We start from the raw sequence: 23,003 nt of genomic DNA on the forward strand, positions 1-23,003 counted from the left end.
GGTTTTTTGGATGACATAGGCCCTGAAATAAAATAATGGTCCTATTTGCTGAGAGGTGTAGGGAAATTTTTCAAGATTGATGCTCGGACGTTTTGAAAATTCGACCTGTGAAGTAGTGTTTTTACTTGGAGGGAGAATAACTCGACGGGCGCAGGGACTCCCCAAATTTGAGCAGAGAATAAAAGTTCACGAGTCAATCAATAATTTCCCTTTCAAGTTAAATTACTACACAATAAATCATAAATACATTTACAATGAAGTTAAAAACTAGGCCTACTGTTTGGTTGTTATTTGTGTATTAGTCGGGGTGTTTGTTCTCACTTTTTAGCATGATCTTCTGGGATAGCCATTGCTGCATGTGGTAGCATAAGCCTGTGTTGGGGGGGGGTAACTCTTGGGAGGAGAGGAAGAGATTTGAGCAGAGGATTAAAGTTCGAGAGTCATGAAATAGTGTCACCCAAAGTATAAAACACTGTGAGACTTCCAAGTATTTTTTATGTATCTTTTTAATAGCATTTGCAATGAAAGCTTTGAGAGTTGTGTGATACTGCAGCACCCGGTGCCCGCAGACTACCTCGAATGAGATTGAGTCTAGCGCCCTCATGTGGCAGCCGATTGCACTAACCTGATCAATATTTACACGTGTACATCGTATGTCAGGTCTGCTCATGTACAAATTCAACATGGCTTCCGTGACGGCTGCGATTTTGAGTTGTCTGCTCGTGATATGTTTTATTCCATCTTCCTTTGCCTTCATCGAGGGGCTTTACTGCGGCACAGAAAACTGCTATGAAAGTATGTTTGTTATTTTACTTTACTTGTTTTGTGTGACACGTTTGTTTGAGTATCGTTATTTACACAAACTTTCGACTCGCTCGTCGCTAGTTTGTGTGTGTGAGTTTTGCGTTCACCAGTTGTGATATGGATTTTGTTTTATAGCCACACACCCAGTTATATATATGCGGCCATACATCTACATGTAAATTCTGTTACAAAAGGAGTAGGCCGAATGACTCTCTCTAAGTCTTAGTACATCTCCCCAGTTACTGTGTGTGTGTCTACGTTTTGTTATGTTTTTGGGGGTTTTCTTCCAAATTTGAGTGTTAAAAATGTTGTTGTTTGCAGTGAGTGTTGGGGGGATATCTCATTGAATTGAGTTTTTGAGGTAAATTAGATACTACATGTAGGCCTATATAATCGAATGAATAAGTGGTGGCGCCATAAGGAAACTTTTCCTTTTAAATTTTATGGCATTATGCCCTTCTTTTTCTGGCACACAACGATTTTAAGGTCTTGTGATCTACTTAACGAATCTTTCCCGAGCTGGTTGCAATCATCAACACTGATTCTGTTTTGTTTCTTTCTAATACAGTCCTTGGTGTTAATAGAGAATCCACAAAGGTAGGTATTCTTGAGTTAATAGCTCCGTAAACTGGTAACCTGTTAGCAAGATAGGCCTCGCAGTGTTGTAGCCACGCTGGGCTGGCCTGCCCAGGGGTGGATTTCACAAAGGTAGTCCTAACTTAGGACTAGTCCTAGGCAATGCTAAGAGATAGGACCAGTCCTAAGCTAGGACCAGTAACTCATCCTAACTTAGGACTGGTCCTATCTCTTAGCATTGCCTAGGACTAGTCCTAAGTTAAGACTACCTTTGTGAAATCCACCCCTGGACTCATATTTTTTTGCCCAGCACTCTGAGCAAAATACAATGTGCCGCCCAGCACAGATTTTAAATAATGTCCTCTTTGCAATGATTTGAGACACAGCTAGTATCAAGTGTCACAGAGAAAGAACACAGTCAAAAGATGATTCTACTTATTGCATGACCCCATAACAAGAACAGTTTGGAAACCTTGCCCCACTTCAGCAATAATGGCCCCATAATTAAACGTGAATAATTTTGTTGATCTCCTTGCCCTCGGTAGACTTCCAACAAAATTTGATTTATTGCCCACCACTAAAACTCGTCTAGCTACAACACTGCCTATCCCCAAGCTATATTTTTTTTTATAAGTTCATGTCCGTTTAAAATATTTTAAAGTCAAATAATCACCCAAACGTCAAAATAGCTCCTTGGTCCTACAAAATAATAATAACTTGGTTTGATTTGCTTTGATTTCATAATCATCTTCGCACAAAGCACAAAACAATCATGAATAATGCAGAGATACTGATTTAGTACGATGTACCAAGTGTCTTGTAAGAAGGTACGAAGTGTCAAAGGTACGAAGTGTCCAGTGTATGAAGTGGCAAAGGTACGAAGTGTCCTGACACCCTAGCTAGAAGTCTTTTATTATTTTGGTGAGAAATTACCTCTTTCTCAAAATCTACGTTACTTCATAGGGAGTCGTTTCCCACAATGTTTTATACTATCAACAGCTCTCCAATGCTCGTTACCAAGTCAGTTGTTAAGTTAATATTTGTTTTGGGTATTTACCATTGAACGGTACCTTCCATTTAACTTAATTTCATATAAACCTTCATATCACTTTGCTTTTAATATATTTTGTATTAATTTCAGGGCGAGATTGGCAAAGCCTACAGATCCCTAGCCAGAAAGTACCATCCCGATAAATACAAGGTAAAGACAAATTTTAAAATTATAATAATATGCGCTGGTATCCTTCACAAAAGATGCTCTTGTCGCAATAAAAGAAAAAGACAGTTGAAAGTATGAGTATGAAAAAGTATTATAAACTTTTACAAAAATCAGCCCAGATTAGTTACAGGGACCAATTTCATAGTGCTGTTTAAAGCCATTGGACCCTTTCGGTACAGACCCAAAAAAAGTTTACAGATTTCCAAATAATTTACAGGGTTTACAGAAGGTAATGGTGAAAGACTTCTCTTGAAATATTATTCCATGAAATGCTTCACTTTTTGAGAAAACATTAAAACAATTATCAATTCTCGACATCGAGAATTACGGATTTATTTTAAACACATGTCATGACACGGCGAAACGTGCGGAAACAAGGGTGGGTTTTCCTGTTATTTTCTCCCAACATTGATGACAGATTGAGCCTAAATTTTCACAGGTTTGTTATTTTATAAGTTGTGATACACAAAGTGTGGGCCTCGGACAGTGCTGTTTACCGAAAGTGTCCAATGGATTTACCGGCAAGAACATTATTTTAGTGGAATAAATCACTCTAGATTTTGAAATTGAAATTTTCACTGATAAGTTTTAAATATTGCAAAAACTTAAAGGTATTCTACCATAATGCCCTCTAAAAAATCATGGCAGAAACATTGTCCAACATGGTTCTTGTCCTGGCAGACAATGTGTATTCATGAAACGACCAGATGGTGTCATCAATTTCAAAAACACCTGTTGCACTCAATATTGATTGAAATATTATACTTTATACTCAAGGTCAGTATTTCATTATAGTAGTTAGGCAGATTTGTCCAAATTATCAATAATTTATTATATTATTTTGGTTTTACCCTTCAACTGATATGTGTACGCACTTTACTCAGTACTTTCTCTGAGTTCTGTGCAAAATAACAGGCATATTACCTGCGTGGGATTCGAGCCAACGATTTTTGCAATTCTACAGCAATGTATTTCCAGAGGCAGTTTGAATCCTATATTTTTAGCAACGGGTTACTGCAACGATTTAAGTAATAGACTTTTATAAAACATCAAATTAAATAATTCATTACTTGACGCAACAGCTGTTGGTGAAAGAGATAGAGGAAAAAAAAGCTTTAAATAATTGTTGTCCGTCCTTTTATAGCCTTGAAAAAAAACAATGTAACGATTAACCAAGGACTTCTGTTCAGTTCAGTTCACTTTATTTCTACAGAATCATGACAAAAGATGAGAACTATTTGGAAAAAATACAGTTACCGTGGTGATAGTTATAATTACCATCAGCTCGGCTTGGTCGAGTGGTCTAGTTCCCCCAACCCAAGGTCTGGTATTTTCTACAGCAGAGAGTGGGTACCAATTCGGTCACCAAGTCGTTGACACAAGTTGTGCCATTTGGCAAGACACATTTTAACAGTTGAACCATAATTGCCTTGTCATTTTTTTTTTGCAATAACCTACACAAAATTTGACTTTAACTAGTGATCTGCACTTACACGTTTACTAAAAAAAATAAGAAACAATTTTTTTCTTGCTAGTTCGGAAAGCAACGCAAGCTTTAAATCATATTTATATACTATAGTGACAAAATGTTGGACTACCTTAAACAAACAGACGATTTTTTTGCAGTATAAATGTAACCATTTGTATTTATTTATGACATAATGGTGTACTGTTGGATGGTTTTATATTTTTGGCTGAGTAAATAATAATAATAATAATAATAATAATAATAATAATAATTCAGAATAACAAATTTTTGTATTTCTCAAAAGCAAGTTTGTTTTGTCTACTCAGGGAGAAGATGGAACAGAGAAATTCCAACAGATCGCGACGGCGTATGAAATATTACGGGACGAAGATGAAAGACGAGATTATGATTACATGTTGGATAATCCAGGTAAATAGTTACATCAATTGTGTTGTTTAGTCCGCACAGTTAAAGGGTCTGGGTACTTTGTGTAGAGCACAAAACACAGTGTCCAGATATTTACACTAAACTTACACAATTTGAAGATAACGATGGTAGAACATGTACAATGTAGGAAGCTTCCCTGGAAATATAACTTGCTGAGGTGCTCAGTTTTTGAGAAGTTAAAAACAAGTCGCAAAAATAATTTTCGTCTCAAAATATGGAAAATATTTCACCATGTGAAATGTATTTTCCTGACTTGTTTTAGTCATTTCTCAAAAAGTATAATTTGAAGGTAAGCTTTCTACTATCATTATCTTCAAAGATTGTAAGCTTAATGTAAATCTGTGGACATTGTGTTTTTTGTTACAAAAAGTGCCCAAATCCTGCAAGCAACACATTGCCTTGGATCGGACGAGTTGGTCTATTTAAACCGGTTGGAATCGTTTGTTATAAAATGCATATGGGTTGAAAGATGTTGTAAAAGTAGAATACAATGATCTACACAAAGATGCCTTGAAATTGCGTGGTTTTCCTTTTACCTCGTCGACTAACACGCTCGGCCATTTATGGGAGTCAAGTTTTTGACTCCCATAATGGCCAACTGTGTTCTTTCGCCAAGTAAAAGGAAAACCACGCAACTACGAGGCAAACTTGTGTGGATCATTGTATTCTTTTTTTAAAACATCTTTCCAACCATATGCATTTGACATAGAGACCAACTCGACCGATCCAAGGCAAAGTGTTCCTTTAAGCCTGGGTGACTAGTATCGTAGTCGCTAGTGAACCTACTCACAGTGACCCTGCAAATTTACCCAGTTTGGTAATTTCTGACATTGTTTTATAATATCAAGAGCTCTCCGGGGGTGGATTTCACAAAGAGTTAGGACTAGTCTTATCTCGAGTTAGGACCAGTTACTCGTCCTAACTTAGGACTGTCCATGCAATTTGTATATCTCTTAGGACTAGTCCTAAGTTAGGACTAGTCCTAACTCTTTGTGAAATCGACCCCAGTGCTTTTTACCAAGTCACTTATTATTGGTCATTAACTTTTGGAGTAATTGCTAAAGGTATACCCTCCCTTTAAAGGCAGTGGACACCTTTCGTGATTACGAGTAATGGGGAGAGGTTTCGAGAAAGACGTAATTTTCCACCAATTTTATTTTGAGACCTCAGATTTAGAATTTGAGGTCTCGAAATCAAGCATCTGAGGAAAGCAAACAACTTTGTGTGACAAGGGTATTTTTTCTTTCATTATTATTTTGCAACTTCGACGACCAAACTGAGCTAAAATTTTCACAGGTTTGTTATTTTATGCATAGACTGGTCTTTGACAATTACTAAAAGTGTCCACGGTCTTTAAGTGATGTTGTTTGTGTCTTTACAGAGGAATACTATAGTCATTATTACCGCTACTATAGACGAAAGGTGGCTCCACAGGTTGACGTCAGAATAGTCATCGCTGTCACAATATCTGTTATATCTGCTATTCAGGTAGGTGATTAGTTATCTGTTTTTTTCAGGCGTGAATAGTTCTGCTATTCAGGTATTAGAAGAGTTATATTATCTGCTATCCAAGTATGTGAAACATTGCTGTTATAATATTTTATGTTATCTGCTATTCAGGTATGTGATTAGTTATCTGTTTTTTCAGGCGTGAATAGTTCTGCTATTCAGGTATTAGAAGAGTTATATTATCTGCTATCCAAGTATGTGTAACATTGCTGTTATAATATTTTATGTTTATCTGCTATTCAGGTATGTGATTAGTTATCTGTTTTTTCAGGCGTGAATAGTTCTGCTATTCAGGTATTAGAAGAGTTATATTATCTGCTATCCAAGTATGTGAAACATTGCTGTTATAATATTTTATGTTATCTGCTATTCAGGTATGTGATTAGTTATCTGTTTTTTCAGGCGTGAATAGTTCTGCTATTCAGGTATTAGAAGAGTTATATTATCTGCTATCCAAGTATGTGAAACATTGCTGTTATAATATTTTATGTTTATCTGCTATTTAGGTATGTCAATAGTTACTGTTATACACGTATCACTGTTAAAATATCTGTTATATCTGCTATTCAGGTAGGTGAAGAGTTATAACATCTGCTCTTCAAGTATGTGAAATATCGCTGTTTTAGTAAAATATGTTCTGCTGTTCAGGTGTGTGAATAGTAACTAGTATATCTATCACATACATGTATCTGCTATTCTTTGGTATGTGAATAGTGGTACTGTAACAACGTCTTACAGAATCTGATCTGCTATTTAGGTTTATGTGAATAGTAACTCTTATATCGCTTTTACAAAATATATTGTAAGGCTTTTAAAGGCAGTGGACACATTGTCAAAATAATTATTGGCATAAAACCTTACGTGGTACCGAGTAATGGGGAGAGGTTGATTGTATAAAACATTGTGAGAAACGGCTCCCTCTGAAGTGCCATAGTTTTTGAGAAAGAAGTAATTTTCCACAAATTTGATTTCGAGACCTCAGATTTAGAACTTGGTCTCGAAATCAACCATCTAAACGCACACAATTTTGTGTGACAAGGGTGTTTTTTTCTTTCATTATTATCTCGCAACTTCGATGACCGATTAAGCTCAAATTTTCACAGGTTTGTTGTTTTATGCATATGTTGAGATACACCAACTGTTAAGGCTAGTCTTTGACAATTACCAATAGTGTCCACTGCCTCTAAGTATATAAATAGTTATGTGAATAGTAGGCCTAACTGTATTACCGATTTTACATATTTTTATGTTATATCTGCTTTCATCTGTATTAACAATAATGGTGATATGGCTGTTATCTGTCACATTTATTGGCTACATTATTTTTGCAATATATTTATAAAAATTTATATTTTTTCATTTGTTACATGTCATTGCTGTTGTAATACCCTCTTCTATTTAGATACTGTGTTCACTGTTATATTTATGTTATATTGGCTGGTAACATTACAAAGGTTTTCTCGGTCAATTTCGGCAAATGAGCAGCCAATTTGAACCACCAGAATATTCTATTTCGCGCGAAATCGATTGCTACTAGAAAGGGTCATTCAATTTCGTTTTATGATTAAAGTCAAATGTAATCTTGCGTCGTTCGATTTGACAAAATAATCATTCAATTTAGCAATTCATCAAAGCAGCATTCAAATTTGCAGACGCTTCTTGATGCGTGTGTGTCACGAAAAAGAATGTTGATACGCTAAATTGAACAGAGTGCTAAAGGAATTTGTCTCGACTCAAAACGAAATTGAATGGCTGAATTGTGAATTTAAAACGCAGTATAACAACTGGAAAGGCAAAACAGCTTTAATTCGAAGAACGCATGAAAATGAAATTGACTGCTCATTTGCCAGATTTGACCGCGAAAACCTATACATTGCTGTACATTTGTGTATTTGCTGCCACAGTAATTTCATTATGTTACAATGCATATAGCTGTCGCTGTTTATTTAGATGTATGTACCTCTCTTAAATTGATGAATATTTTGTTTTCTCTGTAGTATTTTAGTTGGTGGTCTCGCTACAAGTCTGCAATCGATTATTTAGCAATGTCTCCAAAATACCGAATAAGGGTAAGAACTTAACGCTTATTGGGTCAAATTTGTATGGCTTTTCTAAATAAAAACAAAGAGTTAGGGCAGCCCAAGTAGTTGCCTTGGTGCCCTTAGAAGTGCTCTAGTATACAAATATTGACTGCTTTTACTCGTGCAATGGTTAAAACTATGACTCCCGAGGTGATCCCCGTAGCGTTCTGTTTTCCCGAGGGATCACCGAGGGAGTCATAGTTTTTAACCATTGCACGAGTAAAAGCAGTCAATATTTGTTTTATAACACCCCAAACATTTCTAAATACTGTACTATTATTATTAAGTTACAGACCTGAATGCTACAATCCACGGACGACGCGAATACAGATTGCAAACACTTTTGCTGAATGTGTTGCATGTCGTGTCGTGCAATCCGAAATGGTTACAGACTATTAATTTATCATCCTCGTACACGCAACGGACGTCTGGGTACTGCAAGCCGTGTGCTAGTCTGTCGGACTAGCGCACGGCGCCATGTGCTAGTCTTCGGACTAGCGCATGGCAAACCGACGGCCGTCGTGTAGCAAAACTAAGACATGTCATGTGACGCGCTCTAAACCAATGAGCAGGCAGAATCTTTGCAAGGGGTGTTATAATAGAAATTACATTTTCCCTCAAATGCCTTGCCTTTGTTCAAACAGATTTTTTACTTTTGGCATTTCTTTTAGGCGATAGACCAGGCGAAAAAAGAGGGTCGTCTGGATGCCAACAAAAAGAAAGGCAAACGCTCAAAGGTAAGTCATTAAGAATGTATAAGGATTTATTTGTCCACACCTAAATCATTGTTTAGTCAATAGGTTCACATGTTACTTCATTTGAGATTGATGGGACTTGCAAAGGCCAAGTTACCGGGCAACCTCGGTAGTCTAGTTGGTAAGACACTGCTCTAGAATTGCAAGGGTCGTGGGTTCGGATCCCACCCGAGTAACATGCCTGTGATATTTTTTCACAGGACTCGGGAAAGTACTGAGTATACAGTGCTAACACACATCAGTGTATGGGTAAAAAAAAAAAAAAAAAAAAAAATATTAATATTCTTTATCCCAATGCAATTTAACATCTATTAAAGGCCAAGCTGTTTTGTTCAGTGGACTCAAGTTCTGATGGTTACGGTCATGACGATGTAGGTTCGAATCCTGTTCATAACTCGGATTTTAAAACTTTGCATGGTGGAAATACGATATGGAAAAGTTTGCTGCAACACCATGTTATGACTATCTCTTGAATTATTGGATACGGAACTGAACACGTCCGTAGTCCTAACATGAATCCTAAGTAAGGAAGAGTTTGATGGAATCGACGGCTGGTCACTTATTATTTTACTTGCTTGTACGAACTTGACTTCGTACTAAACATTTTCACTTATGTTTTGTTGTTTTAACAGGAAGAGTTAAAGGAAGAGGAAGACAGAGTGGTCCGGACGATCATTGAAGAAAATGCAGATATTAAGTGAGTCAAGGCAACACAGACTGTGTCTTTAATCTTAAAATGTAGCCAAAGACCCTCCTGTATTCTTCAAAATGCTCCACTCCATGTTAACTTAAAGACAGTGGACACTATTGGTAATTGTCGAAGACCAGTCTTCTCACTTGGTCTATCTCAACATGCATAAAATAACAAACCTGTGAAAATTTGAACTCAATTGGTTGTCGAAGTTGCAAGTAATTAATGAAAGAAAAAACACCCTGGTCACACAAAGTTGTGTGCTTTCAGATGCTTGATTTCGAGACCTCATTCTAAACTTGAGGTCTCGAAATCAAATTCATGGAAAATTACTTCTTTCTCGAAAACTACACTTCAGAGGGAGCTGTTTCTCACAAAGTATTACACTATCAACCTCTCTCCATTACTCGTTACCAAGTAAGGTTTCGTGCTAATAATTATTTTGAGTATTTACCAATAGTGTCCACTGCCTTTAACAAAAATGTTAAAAAAAAAAAAAAATTATCATCATCATAGCCTAATTTTTGAAATTTTTAAATTGAGAATGTTTGAATTATTTTTGAAAAACTGCTGAATAATTGTATTCAGAAATTGTTAATGACCTCTGAATATTGTGGATTCTACAGTTCCTCTTAAATAATATTTTGTGTTTTTCTGCCATTCTTTTTCCAGAGGGGGATACAGAAAACCCAAAATAATCGATATACTATGGATACAGCTTGTACTGTCACCGTACTACATTGTCATGTACATCGCCTGGTTTGTTAGATGGACCTGGAAATTCAACATCTTAAGGCATGAGTATGGGCTGGACGAAAAACATCATATTATCCGGAAAAATCTTAGATTAACGCAGAGTCAGTATGAGGTAAAGTACTAGTCTTGTATTTGAGACCTCAATCCTTAATCAAGTCCAAAGTCTCAATTCATTTGAGTTAAGCTCGGGTCCCAAGTTTCGATTCGTTCAGGATGACTTTAAGACCTAAGTCAGTTTGAGGTAAAGTACTAGTCTTGTATTTGAGACCTCAATCCTCAATCAAGTACTAAGTCTTGATTTAAGACCTCAATCCAAGTCCTAAGTGTTGATTTTTGTATTGAGTCTTAGTCCTCAGTGGAGAACCAGTATAGGATAAAGTACTAGTCTGATGTATTTTAGACCTCAATCCTTAATCAAGTCCTAAGTGTTGAGTTTGGGTTCAACTGTGGATTCATCTGCCTTGAGTCTTTACTGTATCATGAAAGGTAGCCCTGGCGGCCTTACACTTTCGTTTTGTACTACAGTGATGTCCTGGATATCAGGGTACATTTCTGGGTTGGAAAATTTTCACAGCTTCATAACTCAAATCTTACCTGCAAGAAAGCACCACAGCTCCCAACGTTAAGGATTCCCATTATTGTTCGTACTCTCACAGTCTGCCGTGTGTACGCAAGACGCACGACGCGCAAATTTTGAATTGTGTGGTTAACGCTGTGCAGTCAAGATACAGTGAGCAAGAATTCATGCGTCTAAGCTTGCATCATGCGTCTTGCACGCGAATGTATACGCGTACGCACGACAACAGACAACACTGTGAGAAAACGATCGAAACGGGAATTTTTTAACGTTGGAAGCTGCATTATTTCACGAAAATGACGGATTTGTGGGGAAAATATGAGGACCAAAACCCACCGCCGGAAAATGTATGCCGCCATGGAATGTGAATCTCTTGAAATTAGTGGCTTGTTGCAGGTAAGATTTAAGTTATGAAGCTGTGAAATTTTTCCGCCCCAGAAACGGGCCTCAATAATTTGGACTCTGTTCCTGTGTACAGAGAAAGAGTCCTACATGTATATAGGGCTACATTAAAGGCAGTGTACACGTTTGGTAATTGTCAAAGACCAGTGTTCTCACTTGGTGTATCCCATCATGAGCATAAAAATAACAAGCTTGTGAACATTTGGGCTCAATTGGTCATCAAAGTTACGCGAAAATGATGAAAGAAAAAACACCCTTGTTGGACAAATTTGCTGCTTTCAGATAGGAATAAAAGACTTCTAGTAGAAGTCTTTTATTATTTTAGTGAAAAATTAACTCTTTCTCAAAAACTATGTTACTTCAGAGGGAGTTGTTTCCCAAAATGTTTTATACTATCAACAGCTCTCCAATGCTCATTACCAAGTCAGTTTTGAAGTTAATTTTTTAGTTTTGAGTAATTACCAAAATGGGTACCTTCACTTTTAGATGAAAAATTCAAGCTTAACGATAAACATTTGATTGATGAGTAGAAATCTCTTTTAGCAGTGTAATTTGCTGGGACTACATGTACATATTTTATAAGGAAGCAAATTAAAGAATGCTTTTATACTTAAACATTAAGTTATTTAATAAAGTTTTTTGTTTATTGTTGTTTAATACAGGCAATGGATGAATTTGAAAAAGAGAGGATGTTAGACAGATCGCTTTGGATTTATGAAAATTTTAAGGTAAGAGCTAATTTGATTGTGGGATGTACTCCCCTAAATCTCTCACAAGTCGCTACTTATTCCAGCTTCAAAACCCATTTGGAAACGTAGTGTCTTTGGGACAGACATGGCGCATTATAAATTGCCACTATTATTATTTATTATCATTGTTAGCTTTTGTTCCCCAGCCTAGGGACGGACAGACAGACAAAATGACAGACATATGAAAAGACAGGACATAAAAGGGTGTATTGAAAAAAAAAAAGTTATTATTTATAACTTTTATTTGTGAAATTTGTTTTCTTCCAGGAATACAAGGCGGAAAAAGAGGAAGAGATGAAAGCCAAGCTAGCAGAAAGTGGACGACATAAAAGCTATCGCCGATATATGAAGAAAAATGGCGTTGGGCGTATGTACTTTGACGATTAGCCGTTCCTTTTAATCAAGCCAAAAGTACTCTCAACCCCAAGCACAAAGGTCATTTTTTATAAAGCTGTTGTTTCCTCCATGTTCACACTTCATACCCAAGTTGACAAAAAATGGAAAGATTAAAGTTCTAATTGTTTCAATAGTGGCAAAGAAAAATGAGCTTGCTTTTTCTTTTTTTTATGGAGTGGACAAACTTACCGAAATACCAAATAGCTTCAGAGCGCCATTGTTAAGTACAAAAACAAAGTTTTTTTCAGATCGAGAACCTGTAGCTCCCTCCATTGGTGAAATGTGGCCAGTCTCTCTGACATTCATTTGAACTTTTTCCCCTGGTACCAGTATTCCAGTACAGGAAGGTCATTACCTAATAACTTGTACCTCGCTACTGGCATTGCACCTTATGCGCCCTAACTCAGTATTTCCGATAAATTGACTGGGGTCGATTTCACAAAGAGTTAGGACTAGTCCTAACTTAGGACTAGTCCTAGGAGATATACAAACTGCATAGATAAGACTAGTCCTAACTCTTTGTGAAATCCACCCCTGGACTATCTTAAAAGATTAACCAACTCGAGATAAGACGAGTCCTAACTCTTTGTGAAATCGACAGCTGGGCTACGCAGAGCAGGGCAACTTGTATATTATTCCTCGAACCACCAGAAAATGAAGAGACAGAGCATTTTCAGTTGCAGGCCTAGGATGTGGAATTCCATCCAAACTCCATCAAAAGGTCAACATGTGCTCTGTTATACATAGGCCTTCATGTTCAAAAGGTCACTGATAACATAGTTTTGTAATCAAAACTCTCCCCCGGCTTAGCATGCACAATCTCGTTATCGAGAGACCGGTTTTTGCTGGACTTTCTTTGCCTCAATGTTGCGAGCTTGGCCTGGTCCTGGTTTCCCTCTTGGTTTTTCATTTCATTCCCATTGTTGTTGTTTTTTCCTGTCATTCTCTGAGGGCTTTTCAACCTCAGGAAAAGGCGCTATATAAATGGTTTATTATTATCCTGACGCTAATTTGTTTTAAAGATTTAAAGGCAGTGGACACTATTGGTAATTACTCAAAATAACTATTAGCATAAAACCTTACTTGGTAACGAGTATTGGGAGAGGTTGATAATAGTATAAAACATTGTGAGAAATGGCTCCATCTGAAGTGATGTAGTTTTCAAGAAAAAAAGTAATTTTCCACAAATTTGAGTTCGAGAACCTCATAATTGGATTTTGATGTCTAGAAATCAAGCATCTGAAAGCACACAACTTTTTGTGACAAGGGTGTTTTTTTCTTTCGCCAAGTGTGAAGACTGGTCTTTGACAATTACTAACGGTGTTTAGTGTCTTTAAGTATCCTGAAGAATTATTTTGGTGGAGTAGATTTGATACTTTGTTGATTGTGTGTATATTTTGTAGTACATGTACAGGGTTACAAGTGCAATTGAGCATGGTCCCCTCTTGATATCTTTAACTGCAGTTTAGGGGGACCGTGTAAGAACATGATTCATTTGGTATGGAATTGCATCATAATGTTTGCATTTTCACACATGCGTACTAAGCGTCAAACAAGCGCCATACAAGCGCTTAAACATTTTCAACAAGCGCGCATACAAGCACGCATACAAGTGCGTGCTAAGCGTCAAACAAGCACTTGAAATTTTTCAGCAAGGGCGCATGCGAAGCAGTCGCTTTGGGGGCCAATCAGCGTTGTTTCTCAGTACATTCATACATGGGGTAAGTAGGCCCGATACGTCTACTGAGGCCACAAAGTCGATTGCGTCCATGTCCCCTTGGCCCAATTTCATAGAGCTGCTTAAATTCATTGCTTAGTAAAATCAGATTACCGGCCAAGACTCCACTCAACTGTTATGCTAAGTAAACAACAGCTAAATACTAGTCAAACGCAATGTATATGGCAGGAAATTTTGGCCAGTAACATGTGTAAAATAAGCGAGCTATTTTCGTGCTTAAGCAAATTTTTTGCTTAAGCAGCTCTATGAAATTGGCCCCTGGTGACTGCACATGCCATTAGCGAGGTTGGCTAAATCTACGCATTTGCAGGCCTTAATGCTTGCTATGTTTTTAATAACGGCACCAAGGCATTTTCTCCTTGGAAAAAGAGCACCCTATGAGGAAGTTGTAACTTCTTCTGGAGCATTTCAAGGGACCCAAGGCAATTCCCAGGGGGCACTGAGATAATCGCCTTGTCGTCTGTGAGAAGAAATTAGTGTACTTATGGGTGGCAGGTGATATTTTATAGTTCTTCATTTTTCAATAGTTCTTCATTTTAATAGTTGTTTATTTTTAATCTAGTAAAATTTAACACAAAAATCGCAAGATGTTTTCCAACAATATTTCCATGATTTTATTTATTGTTTGGTAAAGTACATGCATTTTGGAGTAATACTATTTTCATGTTAAATGATGTCTGGTAAATACAGTGCTATGTCACTTTAGTTAGACTGGATAATCCCCCATCCGTCCGTGACCCGAAGAAGCCGACATGTTTTGTCATGGAAGAATAAGATTTTTGTGATTATCAAACTTTTCAATGTTCCGCAGGGGGCCGGTCTCGGTTAGTTTACCCTAGTCACATAAATCCAAATGCAGAGGGTGGGAATGCTACCTAGCGTCATGGTTAAGTTACCCTAAATATTAATCCAGTGCGAACGTGGCTCAAGTTTGTATCTTTATTTGCACGCTTGCGAAACCTCCCTTGACCATAAACTAGTACCAGATATCATTGAAATGAAACTCGCAAAACTAGTTCCTTGTTTACTGTTGTCTTAACCAGCGTTATATTTTAATTTCAAAATTTAAACTTGCCTTGGAAGTGTTTCTGAATGAATTGTTAATTTGCAAAATGTTATGCATAATTAAAACAATATTGACTTACATTCTTTTGTGTTAAAGACCTTATACATTTGTGTAAATGGTTTTATTACAAAAGTATTAAATTTAATTAGTACTTTGTAATTTATAGTTTGATTAAATTATATCAAATTTACTACAGCCAGTGATTCATTTTTTAATGATCAACAATTATATACAAACAGAAAAAGTGTAAAAAAAAGCTACTGGTTTCGCTGGCTATAAGATCTTTATCACAGTGTGGTCATCTTACTACATTAGAGCAAAGCATCGTGATCAATGTACCAGTACTGTTCACCCTGTTCTAATCGAACCCCAGTGACTGGATATCTCAATGGGTTCACCACTCCTTCTGAACTCAGCACCGACACCATCCCTCTCTTAGCCCTCCCTAGAATCAGCACGCCTACATGACGGGCTTTATTAATCGTAGCGAATGTCAGCGTCATACGGTGTGGTATTCCGTCTTGCGGCCCACCATCGGTCAGAGCAACTTCAGCTGTGGTATCCGTCATGATTTTATGGTTTGGAAAGATGGACGCAACATGCCCGTCCGAACCCATACCTAGGAGGATGTAATCGAGCCGTCCTTCGGGGACGAGTGTCAGGTCGCTTGCATAGGTGTTGGTCCCGCGATCGGCAGCAGCACAAAGGCCGCTTGCGAGCTTGACAGGCATGGGGTGGATATTCAAGTAGGGTACGGGGACGTACTTGAGTAACGAATCGTGAAGCTGCTTAAAATTTGACGCTGTGTGATTGAACGGAACGCACCGCTCATCGACCATCCAGAAATGAGTGTCGTGCCACGGGAATCGGTTGGACATTCTGATCGCTAAGTGAGTAAAGAGCGACTTCGGTGTTGACCCTCCCGGAAGGGCGATGTGAAAACTCCCCCTTTCCCGAATGGCCTGCCCCGCAATGTTGAATAGATGCTGTGCAAGTTGGGTGATTACACTTTCTTTCTCGCCAGTGATAAGGGGTTGTGATCGGAACTGGTCTGAAATTGATGTGAAAGTGGAACCCACGTTCTGATAGTCGAAGGCATTGCCAAGTTGGTGAATGTATGACAGAGTTTGACCTTTGACCTTAAAGTCTAGCCACGACCCCGTGTCATCACCTCCTTCATAGATCCTTGGTTTTTGATTCTCGATACTTTTTAAGAGTGGTGTCCAGATGTTCCACGAGGCCATCAGATCTCGACTTCCGACAAATTTTTGTTGATCACCTTTAAAGCAAGCTGAAATAAGAGACGTGTATGCGTCTTGGTCTTTGGGTGGGGAAAAATAATAGAAGTTTGAAAGTTTCTCGTTAAAAATCTCCATATTTGGGTCGGTATCAGGTATCGACCATGATGGAGGAACCTGTGGTTTAGGAAGCTGCTTTGAAACTAAAATCGTCGGATATTTCAGTCCTGGATTACCAGTGAAAAAAATAACTTGCTGGCGGTTTTTAGCGCATTTATTTTGAGAACCGCTTCCAGCGTTTGTTACGCAGATCGCGTCATCTCTGAAGATCACGCGGACGTAACCAACACGCTCATCCAGTTTCTTACCGGCCATTAGAACAAACGGTACGTCGCTCCAGCGTGGATTTTTAACAAACAACGATCCCGCGGCAAACGTTGGCACTAAAGTTTCTTCGCTTTGGTCTTTGCCGAGCTCCTCACGCCATTGGTCAACATAACCGTTGTACTGGGCAATCACAGCTTGTTCGGCATTGACAGGTCGTGTTTGCTCGAGGAGACGGATTTTATTATCAAGGAACTCCGCTCTACTGGTGATGTTTCTTGGAAGTTCCATGGCAACCAAGGTGAATATTTCCGTTAGATGATTCTGCATTACATCTCGGATGACTCCATACTCATCGTAAAATTCAAGTCGACCTGAAACAATTACATTTCAAATATTAAAACAAAAAATAATGGAGGGTTGCATCCACCAATTCTGATGCTCAAGGCTTACTTAAATTTATTGATTGATGTGTTGTGGCCGAGCGGTTAAAAGCACAAAACTCAAGCTCTGATTTTTCTGATCAGCAGAGTGTGGATGAAACTTGTTTAAGGTTAGTTTGTGACAGATTTCTTTACAAACTAAATTGTACATGAGTTTGCCCACCCCAAATCTAGTGTTGTGGCTGAGAGTACCGCACTCACGATCTTGGATTTCTGAACAGAAGTGTGGGGGTTTGTGTCCCGGTCTTGACACTGTTTCCTTATTCATACAGGGTTGTACAGTAGCCCTGTTTTAGAGGGGCAATAAGTCCACGATGGGTGAGCAGATCAACACAATTATTCTCATTGAAAGGCACTGGACACTATTGGTAATTGTCAAGGACCAGTCTTCTCACTGGGTGTATCTCAACATATGCATAAAATAGCAAACCTGTGAAAATTTGAACTCAATTGGTTGTCGAAGTTGCAAGATAATATAGGTATGCTTGGTTTTGAGATCTCAAAATCTAATTCTAAGGTCTGGCTATAAAATTCTTGGATAAATTACTTCTTTCTCGAAAACTTTATTACTTCAGAGGAAGCCGTTCCTCAAAATTATGGCGTTATAAATGATCAAAATTTGAGTCGTTACCTTTTGAGTCAATTTTTTCCTTCATGACGATCTCAACTCTCTCGATGTGTTCTCCATCCCAAAGTTTCTTGTGCGTATCTTGATTAAACAAACGGAACGGCAGGATACTCTCCACACCTGGGAAGGAGGATAAAGGTTAATAATAATAATAATAATAATAATAATAGTAGGTTTTTGTATAGGGCTTTATACACCCGAAACTGGTGTTCCTGACTCTTGCTGCTGTATGCACCGTAGCACCTTGTAAACCCTTATCACTGCAATGACCTATCTTTCTGAAAGTTTGTATATATATACTCAGCGCCTTGAGTACCTTGTTTGGTAGATACGTGCGCTATAAAAGACTCTGATATTGCTACTATTATTATTATTATTACATAATACCAGAAGTGTTGTCAGTAAAAAATTACTCGAAAACAATTCACAAGTGCAGGCGGAATGTTCTTAGGCCTATAGATATTTTTACCAATTTTGCCAAGGTAGTGGTCGATGCGATATATCTCCTCTTCTCGTAGATAAGGGGAGAGTTTCTTCGCCAGGTCCTGGGCAGATGAGTAATCACGACCGAACGGTTTCTCTAAAACGACTCGTAGCCATCCTCCGCCACTCGGCCTGCAACCTAAAACATTCAAAATCAAACACAAAATGCTGTTAAATATTTATGAAACTAACAATTCATTTGTATGCAGTTCTTATAAAGCACTTTGTCACAGTTTAGGGCGCCTAAAACGCTTGTTAATTTTTTCAACGAGGCATGAGGAGCTGTTTGAAATAACGATAAGTGCTCTTGATTCTTATGTTTATTAGGGTGTCGTGGCCGAGTGGATAAGATCACCAAACTCAAGCTCTGTTCGGCAGAGTGTGGGTTCGAATTCTGGTTGTGACAATTGTGTCCCTGAGCAAGACACTTAACTATAATTGCTTCTCTCCACCCAGGGGAAAATGGGTACCTGCGAGGGCAGAGATGGTTCTTGTGATTGATTTAGCCAAGTTGGGCATAATTACCGCACAGGCTGTATACTCCTCATGGAGCTGAGATGGTTTAAGGAATTAATTAATTGGCCCAGTGACCAGGGTTTAAATTGTTGGAAGCGCTTTAGAAGCGCTTCGGGTGTGAAAAGAGCTATATAAAAACTTGTTAGTGTTATTATTGTTAATTTGCTTTCAAGGTTGATTATTAACGGCTCCGTTAAAGGTCTGAATGCCCGTAATGAAAACGATTTGTGTAGTGGTAATGTGTTCCAGTCTTTAATAACTGATTTGGGTATGTTTTGGAGTATACCCCCAGTAGTGATACAAATATGTTAGAGAGCGCCCTCATGGGGTCAAAAATACAGCGCATATTGGCTTGTTGAATTATAATATAATAAAAACAAGCAGTTTTTATATAGCCCTTTTCGCACCCGAAAGGGCGACTCAAAGCGCTCAAGAATGACCAGCTGAACCCTCTGACAATTACACGTACCTCTGGCAATACTTTCAGCGATACCTGCGTAGGCAAACGGAGGTACAGACAAATAAAACAATCTCCCATGCTCCTTTGCAGCATCCTGTCCAATGTCACGGCAAAGATCAGCGTAGTCACTGGCTGTCTTTAATTTCCTGGATTCGGTGAAATAAAGTAAGAATTTAGAGAAATGAAATGTGGTTCATTTGCTTGATCATAGGGCATGAAGGGAAGCATGACCGAGTGGTTAAAGGCAGTGGACACTATTGGTAATTACTCAAAATAATTATTAGCATAAAACCTTACTTAGTGATGAGTAATGGGGAGAGGTTGATAGTATAACACCTTGTGAGAAACGGCTCCCTCTGAAGTGCCATAGTTTTCGGGAAACAAGTTATTTTCCACAAATTTGATTTTGAGACCTCAAATTTAGAACTTGAGGTCTCGAAATCAACCATCTAAACGCACACAACTTCGTGCGACAAGGGTGTTTTTTTCTTTCATTATTATCTCGCAAGTTCGATGACCGATTGAGCTCAAATTTTCACAGGTTTTTTATTTTATGCATGTTGAGATACACCAAATGTGAAGGCTAGTCTTTTACAATAGGCTAGACAATTACCAATAGTGTCCAGTGTCTTTAAAGAGTATCAAATTCAAGTTCTCGTGGTTGAAGTAACATGTTGCCTTGGATCGGTCAAGTTGGTTTTAAAAAAGCGTTCGTAACCGTTTGTTATAGAATGCATATGGGCAGAAAGTTGTTGTAAAAGTAGAATACAATAATCCACACAAGTATCACTCGAAATTGCGTGGTTTTCCTTTTACCTCGACTAACACAGTTATCGAACTTGCGAGATAATTATGCAACATGTGTGTCCTTTAGCAAGATTTGCTTCTCTCCACCCAGGGGTATAAATGGTTACCTGCAAGGGTAGTTGTTGATATTGCGTATATGACAAAACCTTCTGAGCGCAATGGCAGCTCGGGCTGTACATGTATACTCCCGAAGGAGCTGAGAGAGATTACAGGGATGCTGTGGCACTAATGTAAAGCGCATTGAAACGTTTATTGTCAAATGCGCTAAAACTAAGAACTAGTTGTTATTATACTAATCACCTGTAAGTAACTATAGATCTGTATTCAGTCAGTTTTGCCTCGCAGTTTTCATCTGGTCGTACAGACTTCGCACAGGACACGTTGTCTTGTAGAATCTTGGCTAGTTGCCCGTCACCTTCTGTTGCTGCCATCCTGGCTGCTCCGATAAAACTGAAGGTGAAGCCATCATTTTGCTCTAATCATTCAGAAATGGAAATTCAAAAGTGAAATTAATGAGCCTTTTGAAAGGTGTCCAGGAGACATTTGGGATGATAGGGCAGGGCTCACCCTAGACCCAGTAACTGGGTTTAGGCTCACCCCTAAAAACAAACGGTGCCTTGCATTGGGCGAAAATAGGCTATACTAAGCCTTTGTTATGAAATAAATTCAGATAATAATTTGGGGGGCTAATCGTCCTTACTCGCAGCTAAGAGCTGAATTGCAAAGGACGCGGCTACAACGTGTTCGCGAAGCAGGCATGCAAGGGCGCCTTCGGCAGCCAGCTACATCAACCCATTATGACCTCGGAGCACAGCCAGAGATCGAAAGTGTTTGATTTTTCCCGAGGGAGGTAAACCGAATGGTCTGGGAAAACCCTTGTGGCACAGCAGAGGACCAACGCTCAACTCACATGGCCCTGGACGGGGATCGAACCAGGGTCACCTACACCTAGAACTATGAGGTTCGTTGAGACGACAGCAGAACAATAAGAGTAAGGGTCACCTTGGTGAGAGGCGATGAGCTCTTAACGCACATGCCGACCATGCCACCCATGTGCCATGGAAACCAAATCAACACAGGCCCACCAAGCATGTTGACAAGGAAGTTGACATTTGTAAGTATGATTTGAAAACTTTGCATGGTGGAAATACGATGTAGAAAGGTTTGCAGTAACACCATGTAATGACTATCCCCCAATGAGTTGGGGTGGTTCTGAAAAGAACCATTGGTTTCAACTCAACGTTTCGATCAGTATGCTCTGATCGTCTTCTGGATCATCTTCTGATCGTCTTCTGATCGCCTGCGGATCGTCTTCTCCAGACAATCAGAGTACAGGGGGCCTACTGATCGAAACGTTTGAGTTGAAACCAGCGGTTCTTTTCAGAACCACCCACACTCTTACCGCAAACCTTTCCATATTGACATTTGTACCTTGGTAGAGATTGAAGAACCCTTGCCATAGATACTTCTTAGCCAAGTCACCGGTTCCCCCGACGATGATGACATTCACAGTGGGTCGATTGGCCTTTTGAGACCCACAAGCTTGAAGCGACAGACTGCTAAGAATTATCACCAACAGGAAACAAGAAGTTGTACACATCCTTAGGTTGGGAGCCTTCATTGTGACTGTGTGTTCATGAAAAATATAATGTTCAATAAAAATAATATTATTATTATTATTATTTATTCAACCAATACAAACAAACCAAAGTGATAAATAGCACAAGACAGAACATTTCAACAACAAAAAAGGGTTATAAAAAAGCAAGAAATAAGGAAAATAAATACTAAATTAAATAAATTTATAAATTAAATAAAATAAATAAATTAATAAGAATAAGAAAACAAATCAAAAACAAAAGCAAAAATGCATCCACCTAGGGGTGCTCAAGTCAAGGCGCTAAAAAAAACCAGAAGAAAAGTTACTTTGTACGGTCATAATGTAGGATTTGAAACTTTACTTTGCATGGTGGAAACACGATATCATAAATAATGGTTTGCGATTTATCATGATTAACATTAATAGTAACACCTTGGAATGGTAGACAGTAAAACCAAAACCATGTTTTTAAATGTTACTCTCTAATTCTAAATGAGTTGGGGTGGTTCTGAAAAGAACCGTTGGTTTCAACTCTGTAGAAAACGTTATGAAATGTTGGCTGGTTACCTGTATTTGCTAAGCAAGAATTTCCTGTGGTTAGTTAATAATGGCACTCAATTTTATACATGTAATTAAATGATCATAATATATGTAGCTAGGTAGCAGCAGTTATAAAATACATGTAGCACTGCTAGCTATTTTGTAATTGCTAGCTAGCACAAAAACCTGCAGTAGGTAGCAGGTTTTTGTGCTTACATTTACAATTTGACTTGAGTAAAGCCTTCTTGGGGGATTGTACATGTGTAGCCCCACTTGTGTGGCCAAGGTCGGCAAGGATAGCTGAATCATGGAGGTAGAATTAGCTGTCCTTGGACACACGAGTGGGGCTAGCCCAAGCCGGCTGGGGGGACTGGAAACTGTGCCTGCCAGCCACTGGCCTACTTACCAGCTAAACACAAATAGTGGAACATATAAGAAGAACCTTATCCCACCCAAGCTTGCAGGTTCCGCTGTTGGTAAATTACACGATAATTATTGTTAATGTTATCACAGATTTAAGTGCCGAAGTCCGACAATCACTGCCCGCAACAGTTTATCTTTTGTTATGCCCGCACATTTCCAAAAGCAGCTACTGTTATTAAAGGGCGCCCTCCAGCGAGCGCATGACCTTATTTGTTTAATCGGGAATTCCCCCAAAATAATGAATTATTCAACTTACCTAACGTCATGATTGACACAATCTTTCATCGTTGGTTTGATGTGGGCAAGT

General features: G+C 38.5%; 2 protein-coding genes across 2 annotated transcripts; one reads left to right on the plus strand and one right to left on the minus strand.

Annotated features, from left to right (window-relative positions):
* The first annotated feature begins 645 nt into the window (after window positions 1-645).
* Window positions 646-15,485, plus strand: LOC139942892 (dnaJ homolog subfamily C member 25-like). The gene is made up of 11 exons (XM_071939700.1): window positions 646-795; window positions 1,373-1,401; window positions 2,522-2,581; window positions 4,394-4,496; window positions 5,896-6,002; window positions 8,021-8,092; window positions 8,776-8,841; window positions 9,492-9,556; window positions 10,223-10,418; window positions 11,948-12,013; window positions 12,302-15,485. The coding sequence occupies exons 1-11, from the start codon at window positions 654-656 to the stop codon at window positions 12,419-12,421; spliced, it is 1,026 nt and encodes a 341-aa protein (XP_071795801.1). The 5' UTR covers window positions 646-653; the 3' UTR covers window positions 12,422-15,485.
* LOC139942891 (GDH/6PGL endoplasmic bifunctional protein-like) lies at window positions 13,839-22,830 on the minus strand. Its single transcript, XM_071939699.1, has 7 exons — window positions 22,680-22,830; window positions 21,565-21,759; window positions 20,434-20,608; window positions 19,336-19,472; window positions 18,337-18,489; window positions 17,871-17,987; window positions 13,839-17,170 (listed from the first exon to the last, which is right to left on the minus strand). Exons 1-7 carry the CDS (start codon window positions 22,702-22,704, stop codon window positions 15,546-15,548), a joined length of 2,427 nt encoding a protein of 808 aa, XP_071795800.1. The 5' UTR covers window positions 22,705-22,830; the 3' UTR covers window positions 13,839-15,545.
* Window positions 22,831-23,003: the final 173 nt, after the last annotated feature.

The sequence above is a fragment of the Asterias amurensis genome, chromosome 10 (genome assembly GCF_032118995.1).
Source record: "Asterias amurensis chromosome 10, ASM3211899v1".
Lineage (NCBI taxonomy): Eukaryota > Metazoa > Echinodermata > Asteroidea > Forcipulatida > Asteriidae > Asterias > Asterias amurensis.

Excerpts from the sequence above, each read along its gene's own strand:
- LOC139942891 (XM_071939699.1), bottom strand. The coding sequence starts at position 22,704 with ATGTTCCACTATTTGTGTTTAGCTG. Across the intron at positions 21,760-22,679 it reads CCACTATTTGTGTTTAGCTG|TCACAATGAAGGCTCCCAAC; the intron begins GTAAGTAGGCCA and ends ATGAACACACAG. Across the intron at positions 19,473-20,433 it reads AGATCTATAGTTACTTACAG|GAAATTAAAGACAGCCAGTG; the intron begins GTGATTAGTATA and ends CACCGAATCCAG.
- LOC139942892 (XM_071939700.1), top strand. The coding sequence starts at position 654 with ATGTCAGGTCTGCTCATGTACAAATTCAACATGGCTTCCGTGACGGCT. Across the intron at positions 4,497-5,895 it reads TTACATGTTGGATAATCCAG|AGGAATACTATAGTCATTAT; the intron begins GTAAATAGTTAC and ends GTGTCTTTACAG. Across the intron at positions 12,014-12,301 it reads GGATTTATGAAAATTTTAAG|GAATACAAGGCGGAAAAAGA; the intron begins GTAAGAGCTAAT and ends GTTTTCTTCCAG.